At 36.3% G+C, this 9,165-nt stretch overlaps 1 protein-coding gene across 6 annotated transcripts; it reads left to right on the top strand.

Annotated features, from left to right (window-relative positions):
* The first annotated feature begins 292 nt into the window (after positions 1-292).
* LOC107790333 (uncharacterized) lies at positions 293-8,403 on the top strand. Of its 6 annotated transcripts, none has more exons than XM_016612250.2 (13): positions 293-711; positions 1,329-1,380; positions 1,707-1,979; positions 2,080-2,154; positions 2,238-2,296; positions 2,403-2,538; positions 2,724-2,820; positions 2,908-2,974; positions 4,352-4,450; positions 4,803-4,892; positions 6,262-6,416; positions 7,237-7,338; positions 7,859-8,403. In XM_016612250.2, exons 3-13 carry the CDS (start codon positions 1,727-1,729, stop codon positions 7,989-7,991), a joined length of 1,266 nt encoding a protein of 421 aa, XP_016467736.1. In that variant the 5' UTR covers positions 293-711; positions 1,329-1,380; positions 1,707-1,726; the 3' UTR covers positions 7,992-8,403. The 6 variants fall into 6 exon arrangements, with proteins under 6 accessions (XP_016467736.1, XP_075107905.1, XP_016467737.1 ...); XM_016612251.2 differs by having other exon boundaries at positions 376-711; positions 1,696-1,979; XM_016612253.2 differs by having other exon boundaries at positions 426-524.
* Positions 8,404-9,165: the final 762 nt, after the last annotated feature.

The raw sequence follows: 9,165 nt of genomic DNA, 5'->3' as shown, positions 1-9,165 counted from the left end.
AATCATTAGATTATTATCAAAATAAAAACACCACATTTTGACAAAGTCATATTGCTTTCTGGCATACATAAGCGTAAGTGCATAACAACCAAAAAATTTAAAATGGGAAAATGGTAAAGAAGCGTACAATTAAAAACCGAAAAAGGCAGCATTCGGCTCCATATAAAAAGCAAACATGTACAAATAATTGTCGTTACATTCCCACTAATTACCACATTACTACGACAAACAAACACCTTCTGGAAAGCAACTTCACCAGTAATAATAATAGTAATAAATTACTCTAACCCCTGTAATTTTAAATTATTTTGTTCTATGGGTTTAATTTTCTCTCTCTATATTTTGGGACGATTACTACTTATCAAGATTTCAACTGTACGTTGATGATTGAAGAAGCTTCCTCCTTTTTTTTCTCAACCCTTTTTAAGACCTCTTTTTCTATCTGTATTGACTTCCTTACCTTTTCTTTTTTCCAAATAAATGTCGAAATTGAAATTCTCAGCTGATTCTACTCCCAACTTGAGGTTGAGCTGATTCCTTTGTTTTTGCCCTTTCACAGAGGATTTGGGTTTTGCTCAATTCAGCTACAGATTTTCTATAATAGGGTTTATTTATTTGTATTTAGAATCATCTCCCAAACTGTACGACCCTTCATCTTCTTGCTTCCTTTTTTTTTTTATGGAAAATTTTGGTTCCTCTGTTTCAGACCAGGTATAATTTTCAGTAATTCTAATTGGGTCTATGATTTCCTTGTTTTATGATCATATTTATTGTTGTCTCTGTACAAAAAAATTGAGCTGAGTTGGTACATAATCCAATTCATTTGATTGATTTTGGAAGCTTTAATACAAAGAATTGAATTAGATTTGTTTAAATTCTCATGTTTATGGTAATTGGGTTTGGTTGTTTAGCTGCTCCACTTGATTCAAACTATTTGCACAACTTGGCTTACTTGCTTAAATAGTTAAATGTTCCTTTATTGCTTTCTTAAATGCGGTTTACAATTCTTTACTCCAAATGTTACGTCAATCACAAGTTTCTGTTTCTCTTTCTCCTTTCAAGAGAAGAAATGTACTTTTCTGTGACTTTATTGTAATTGGGTACAAAGCCGCCATCTTTTTTGACAAATCTGTCCAAGTTCATTATGGAAGGAGGAATTTTAAGTTTTTATGATGGTTATTTATGAAATAGAAGCACAGCTCTGGTAATGTAGAAAAATCACAGCACCTGTCGCATTTCATTCATTTCTTGTGATCTCTTTTTGCTCTTTATAATTACTGTGTATTTGCACTTATACTTACATAAAAAATTCGTTTTATATGATGCAGAAATTACTAGAGAAATTGACCGGTCGTTTTATTTGCTGATTACAAAACCAAGGTAAGATGGTTTCTTTTTACTGCTAAGGCTAGTAGCTAAATACATAATCACAAAAGAGACTGCTGGCATGACAGATGGATCTAGTAGCAGTGTATGGGATAGTACTCGTGAGCAGCCAACTGTTTGTTGGTTGCTCATTTATTGTGATTTTCACTTTATGACTTGTTTCCAGCTCAGTCTTCCAATTTCTTTTGTGGTGATTTTATTCTACAGGGTTATTCATGTTACAATCTTTTTCGAAATGCATTCATGAAAGAGGTCATTATTTTTCTTGACGTAGTTTTTGTTCTATGATCATTCTGTAATTTATGGTAGTGCGCTGGCAGATACGAGAAAATTTTAGGATATGGGATGCTTTGTTTCGACGCCGCAAGATACTGGTGGGAATAGAAGACGGCCGGGAAACATTGGCGATGTGTCTGTATTTGTTCCTGGATTACGCATCCCTAAGCCGGTTGATTTCTCTCTCGCATTTGGTGATAACTTGTCGAAAACCCTGGTGGAGCGCCTTTCTGCTCTCAGAACCAGAATAGTTGTTATGGCAGGGCAAGAAGCTCCCACAATTACAAGGACAAGAAGGAAAACTGCTACTCAGCATGGTGAGTTGCAGAGGAAGCGCAAACACATTTTTTGGAATTTGCCATGTTCGTGTCTCTTTCCTTATAGGTGGATATAATGCTTAGCGCCTATTTCTTGCAGGAGGTTCAACCCTTGGAGATCTTTTGCAGGCTCTCGAAGACTATTTGCCTGTTCTCTTGGGGCTAGTTAAAGATGGTAAATACTTTGGCTGCAATCTCATTAGCATTCACTCTTTGTTGATTTTAGTTGTGAGATGTTGCTTTCTTGGCCATTTTCAGGGAGTCCATTACAACATAAAGTGCAGTTTATTTGGGTCAATCAAGAGGATGATGCAGAGGTCAGACTAGAAATTCAATTTTCTTTTCGTTTCTGTTTATGTTTAGTCTTCTATTTGGTTTTGCCACCATGAGGGAGAACTGTCTTATTTTGTCAGAATATTTCAGGAAACTGCAATGTTTAGTGCTTGGTATGAAGTGCTGTCTGTTTTGCACTTGATGGCAACACTGTCGTTATCGCAAGCTAACTTGCTGCTTCTTCCTAGAACATCTCTCGATGGTTATTCACCAAAAGTATCTGAAGGTGGGTATTGTTCCCATGTTTAACATTAGAGATTCTGTAACTGCAAGTAAATGTCTTGATGTATTCTTTATATTTATAACACTTGATTTCTTGGTGAAGCCTCTGAAACTTCTCTCAGGACACATTCATCTTGTGGCTTCAAATTGGTCTTTTGTTTTCCTCATTTTGTCTTTAATATCTGACAGAGAGCAGGCGATCTTCTGTTGATGTTTTTCTAAAGGCTGCTGGATATCTCGATTGTGCGGTTCGAAACGTTCTTCCCCAGTTGCCTGCTGAACAAAGGTTTCTATACCAATACAATGCAAATCCATGTTTTCGATTTAAATCTATCAGGGGTTAGATTTTCACTATTATTTGTATTGTATTTAGGAGAAATCTGCCAGTAGACCTAGCTGAAGGAGTTCTGCGAGCATTGTGCCTCCAAGCATTAGGGCAGGTAATAGCTCATTCAGAGCCTATATTTTTTTTGGTTGCGTTATTTTAAAATTTTTAAAAGTCCAATACCCATAACTTCTCAATGCTTTACTGGATACTCTCTCTTTTTGCTTCAATGAGTGTCCAATGATATCGAAATTATTATTGATGAATTTGGACAATGTAATTATATAAGCAAATACATATCATGCTTCTAGTGATAATCTTTCAGCTTCTCTTTTCTTGACTATCATTTTGTTAACATCCCAAAAAGGTCAGTGACATTCAAATAGTGCACCAAAGACACTGCAAGTAGTGTACGAGGGCTCAGTTAGGAATTCCTATGTTAATAAATAGGATTTGTAGAAATTGTCTATGACAATATGGTTGTTCTGATTTGCTGAAGAAGAAAATGACTGTTTTCATGGATTGGCTTAGTAAATAACCAACTGGGCGTGTTTGGACATAAGAATTGTAAAATTCCAAAATAGGGGGAAAAAAAATTTCAAGTGAAAATGGTATTTGAAATTTAGAGTTGTGTTTGGACATGAATATAAATTTTGGGTTGTTTTTGAAGTTTTGCGAGTGATTTGAGTGAAAATTAGCTTTTTGTAGGTTTTCAAATTTTTGAAAATTTCCAAAATGCATCTTCAAGTGAAAATTGGAAATTTTATGACTTCGAAAAAAAGTGAATTTTTTTTGGAAAAAGGAAAAAATTTCTTATGTTCAAACGGGCTCTAAATATGCACAGGGCTGAAACATGAAATCTTCACACAAGGATTTGTGCTGTCTTTTCAATCTCAATATCTAATCCGTGTAGAGTCTCTCTCTTAGTGTGTATTTTGTTTTTGCCTTGGTTTTTAATGGAGCTTGAGTTCTTCATGTCTGTTACCTCTGCTTTCAATGGATAGAAGCATACTCTAATGCACACTAATTAACAAAGTGCAAGACACGTGTTTAGTATCAGCGACAGTAAAAGCAATCTATTTTTCAAAGATTGCTGTTATAACTGTTTACAATAGCGAAGGGGATCATCTTATTCTGGGTACATGCTTAATATCTAAACGCGGCAAAACCACTCTACTTGGCAAATTTTCTGCTATAAAAATGTGCACAGTAGTGAAGGTGGTCATCTGAATTTGAGTTATCTAAATTCAGCAGACTTTCATGCATTTAGCCATTTTGATTATGTTTGGTTAGTTCCAATATCATCCTATCCCCGAGCATTAGACGCATGTTTGTTTGTTTGGCTGTATTATGGTGCTGTCCATATGCTTTCTTGTGCTAACAATTCTCGTTGAATAGAGATCTTAGCTGTTGCCTGGTCTCTAGTTAAGAAAATGTACCGTATGGATTAAATTGTCTTCCTTATCTGATGTATCTGTCACCATGATCTTAGGCTGTTGATATTCAGCTTGGACTTGCAATTGACAGTACTAAAGCAACACTGGCTGTCAAAAGAAGGCTTGCATGCGAGATGGTAAAATACTGGCAGCAGGTACTGAATCCTTTCGCCAAAGCATACTCGACTGCTTTAATTTAAAAAAGGGATATATGAATCGTCTATACAATTCGGCTATATTCTAGTCCATTTCATTCCAGTGCTAACTAAATCAGGGTTCTCTGAATCTCGCACTTATTCCTACACAGGTAACTAGTTTAGTCCCAACTAGTTGGTATTGCCTATATATATCATTTGCTTCAATTGGAGTAGTTGGTCCTTTTAAACTCCTTCCCCTAGCATAACCATGGAGAGGGGAAAAGAAATCTCTGTGTTATTCCATTTTATGGAATTTGTCGCCGGATAGTGTCTAAGATATCAACTACTTTGCTTTTTTGTTACCTTGCAGGCTCAAGATAACATCATGAACCTTCCGTTATCAAATGGTTGGGGAGAAAAGCATAGGCTTTTCGTGAAGTGGAAATATATTGAAGCCAAGGTATCTTGTGATTCTCTTTCTTTTGTTTACTTCTTTAATTCCTAGATTTTAGTATCTATGTCAACAACAAGAGGTAACAAAATTATAGACCAGAGTGTTCTTTGATTTTACTTACTGATGAGTGAGACTTCCTTGGCACAAAGCTTGTCCTCTATAACGTACAACATTTTTTAGTAATTCATGCAAGGATGACATCTGAGCACACTTTATTCTGGTTTGATGACATATGTAACTTAGTCCAAGCAACATTCAGTTGTATTTGGCAATTGGTGTGCAGAGCATAAAGATTAGAATGCTTAGTCTAGCACTTGTCATTCAGGGATATGGGATAGCTTTGTGTCCCATGTATGTTAACAAGCAGGTGCCAATATAGAATAAGGAACTCTCACAGCACCTTATTTTATCTGACTGTCATTAGCTTATGATTTATCCCAACTAGTTTGGGACTGAGGTGTAGTTAACTGACTTTACCAACCGTCATGGCGTCATTAGCATATGGATTTATATCAAAATGTTCGGCTTTGTATTAGCCAATGTGCTATATTTGTCACGTATAAAGCACGCAGGACCCCTAAACAAAAAACAAACAAAAAAAGAAGCTGGAAAATGACCTACAGCTGAATTGGGGTCGGATGGGATTGTGAAAATAGTGGTGCAGATGTCATGCAATCCATCCAACATTCATGCCATAAATTCATTTGTCGTTCCTTTGAGTGCTTATCTAACCAGCGTGTCCAAATACTACACTCAGGTCCATGTTTTTCATTCTATGTTTAAATTGGACTTTTCTATAGTTGTTTTTTATCTCTCTCAATATCCTGATGCTTCGGAAGTGGCTGATTTTATAACCTTGCTGATTGCTCTTAGAATTTGACATGTGGTGTTAGGGATCTGAAACTCATATTTTATTGTTCTTCTTTTGAATAAGCTGATAGATAATTGATAGTCTACATCTTGCTGGCTACCTCGATTTGTAAGTGAAAGTCTCCTTTAAACTGACGATTTATGCGGTTTTTGCTCTTTGAAGACCAAATGCTTATAACTTTCTTCAGTTTAAGCAACCTAAAAATCCCTCTTAATTATGTCATGGAATGAGTATTTATAGCATAAAACAACTCTTTTGTTGTACTGGACAACCCTGCATCTTCCATCAGCAAAATTCTTTCTTCAATAAGAGAAGGTGATAGCTTTCAATAGTCACCGTTGGTGATACAAGAAAAGTTGTCTAAGTGAAAACTCCGTATAATCCATGTACTTAAGGACCTTCATGCTGGTCTTTGGAAAGCTTCTGCAGCTTCTTTGCCATCTTTTAAAGCTATTGCATTTTTCTCCCCTCAAGCTTATGCATGACACATAAAATTCTGTGTAGGCTTCAGCATACTATTATCATGGTCTAATCCTCGATGAAGGAAACACAGAAAAATCTCATGGAATGGCTGTAGCTGCCCTGCAAGCAGCAGATGAATATCTAAAAGAAAGTAAGAAGGCGTGTGAAGGTTTCAACGCAGCCATTCCTCTCTCCAGGTAAACTTTGCACAAACTTTGCATGATCCATTTTCCATTTTCTCCCCTTCATTACTCTTCAACTCCCTGTACTTCCTATATTTTCTTATTTTTCTTGCTATGCAGTGAAAGAACTTATTTTGGAAAAAAGTGGAAAAATTACTTGTAGCTTTGGTAAAATTAATTATGAAACCAAATCTATATAGAGACCTGAGCTATTAAGAACATTGGGAAACTAGTTATACGTTTAATTCTTCTTTAGCTATCAATTTTGATTATAAAATAACCCTTTCAATCGATAGCTTAGTGCAGAGTTTCAGTTATGGATTTTCATCTAGTGGCTCTCAGAAGATAGAAGAAATCTTTAGTTTAGCTTCAACTTTAGGACTTCCAACAGGTGTCCTGCATTTGGTCTGTTATTCATTGGTTTTTTGACTGGTTATATCTCTTTCTTTTCCAAATCCATCTTATCAGGAAACATCTTTGAGCTACTCCGTTTTCAACAAACCTCTGAAATATTACTTCAGATGGTATTCGGATGTCCTTGAATGTGGTTTCTCAACATAATACTGTATCTGAAGCTAGTGCTAAATTCGCTGTGAGCATGAAGCACTGTGATGAAGAGTTCGCTTTTAGCCCTAAATTTAAGATTTACCATGTATGATCATACTGACTTGTAGAACTGTGTCTAGTGCTTAAAATTCATCAGACTGGGAAACGTCATATTTTCATTTGGAACCTCTTTTGTGGTTGTAGTATGTCATCAATCATCGTAACATATTTTTTTCACCCCACCCTATCCTGTCTCTTCTGCCTGCCTGACTTCCATTTGCCAATCCAGAAACCCTCCACTCTGGGGGACGATGAAGTATCTCGCCGAGAAAATTCCAAAGGATACTTCGAGCAAGGTGCGAATCAACAGGGACTTGTACTCTTATGAAAAGTAAGGTCTTATTTTATTATTTTTGACTTCTAAGATATGATGATACTTGGCTGCAGAATTGCTTATCTGATGTAGATTGCTAAATTTTGATATTGGTTTTGAGAGATGGCATGCATTCCTTATATAGGAGTATATGTTTTGAATATGGCTTGATATATTAGAAGATAGCATCTTGACTTTGATGAGGTATAATATTGTAATAGTACAGGGGAGCTTTGTTCTGCACCACCAACTAAACCAACCCCTTTAATCAAAAAAATAAGAATTAAAAAAATAAAAGATAGACTAAACCATACCCCCAACACCTCCCCCCCTCCCCCTCCCCAAAAAAAAAATAAAAAAATAATGCACAGTAATGAAAACCAATTACAAAAAAGAGGAGAAATGGATGTGTGTCAGAGATTGTTGTCTCTAGGGAAGTTGCAAATGAAATAGTTTATGCATGTTTTAAGCTTAATCAATGTGCAAGATACAGTTTCCCTGCTGGGAAAATACTTATACATGAAGAGGATTGCTGTAGGATCATGGAGACAGCCCCAACACTGCCAGATTTTGCATTGGCTCTCAAACCTGATGAATATCAGCTTCCTCATGTGGATGCATCTTGGGATGATGAAACTACAGGCAGGAACCTAAACAAGCTCAAAGGGTGACTTATTCGATTCATCAGATTTCAGATTCTGGAAAATCCAGGCTGGTCGAAGGTGCAGGATGGTGGTAGTCACATCCCCAAGGTATCAGACTCTTGCTGTTCACTGAAGGCCCCTCTTTGCTGCACCCCTAGTTGAATCCGATCTCTATTCTCCAGTAAATTGAATCTTTTTTTCTTTCTGCCCATCAGATGTATAGTCAACCCTGTGAGTGAGTTCTGTACAAGTTGCATTTGTTTGTAATCTTTAATCTACAGGAAAAGGAATGTATTTCTTTGCCAGCCTACCAAATAATCTTTTAGTGCCTCTTGTCCAGCAACCTGAACCCAGGAGAACTGATTGTTTGTAAGATGGACAAATCTCAGCGAAGAATGTTATAAGTTCTCCAATTTGTGTCTGAAGTTTATTAGTCAAAGAACCAATCTGTATCTGTAATTTTTGTTCAGTTTCATTTACTTTCTCTGGCAACGATTCTTTCGTGAAGAAAACTCGAGCTCTTGCAGAATTAGAAAATTTTCGTCCTATGCTTGAAACTAATGAAAGCAAGAGATGCGAATGGAAAATAAGAAGAGGGGAAAAGGAAGGGACAGTTAAAAAGTCATTTTCTTCCCTGTTAGATTTCTTTTTCTACGAGTTTTAATGAACATACTCGAGCACTTGAAGAAAGTAGAAAATTTTCATCCTATGTTTGAAAGTAGTGAAAACAAGAGATGGTCAAGGATAATAGAAAGAGGGAAAAGGAAGGTAGAGATGAGAAAAGTCATTTTCTTCCCTTTGTTTGGTGCGGGTGGAAAGGGAAAGAAACACCTTAGTTACTTCCATATTATCTTTACACCTAACAAAACAACCGGAGAGAAGTTATGACTCGAGCTTTCTCTAGTTTTCAAAGCAGTTATCACTGCAAGTGTGTGACAAAATAAAGTGGTGGTTGCTCTGAGGGCTCTCTCTTCGAGCTGCTGTCGCGCCTTAATTGGGGGGGTGTTTCCTAGTACTCACTCCGTTCACTTTTTACTCGACACATTTTGACTTTTCACGCTCCTTAAGATATAATAAATGAAGTGCATAATTTACCATGATACCCATATTAATTGATGCATATTTTATTGGATTTGAGAAAATTATTTGAAATGAGTAATAAATACTGTGGGTATAACAGGAAAAAAAAATTATCATTCTC

The sequence above is a fragment of the Nicotiana tabacum genome, chromosome 4 (assembly GCF_000715075.1).
Source record: "Nicotiana tabacum cultivar K326 chromosome 4, ASM71507v2, whole genome shotgun sequence".
NCBI lineage: Eukaryota > Viridiplantae > Streptophyta > Magnoliopsida > Solanales > Solanaceae > Nicotiana > Nicotiana tabacum.
Note: the sequence above shows the minus strand (reverse complement) of the source record. Positions and strands in the feature narration are given on the sequence as shown.

What these genes read in the sequence shown, in the direction of transcription:
- LOC107790333 (XM_016612250.2), top strand. Translation starts at nt 1,727, where the DNA reads ATGGGATGCTTTGTTTCGACGCCGCAAGATACTGGTGGGAATAGAAGA. An exon ending in TGGTAAAATACTGGCAGCAG is followed by an intron (nt 4,451 to 4,802) that starts GTACTGAATCCT and finishes GTTACCTTGCAG; the next exon opens with GCTCAAGATAACATCATGAA. An exon ending in GACTTGTACTCTTATGAAAA is followed by an intron (nt 7,339 to 7,858) that starts GTAAGGTCTTAT and finishes GGATTGCTGTAG; the next exon opens with GATCATGGAGACAGCCCCAA.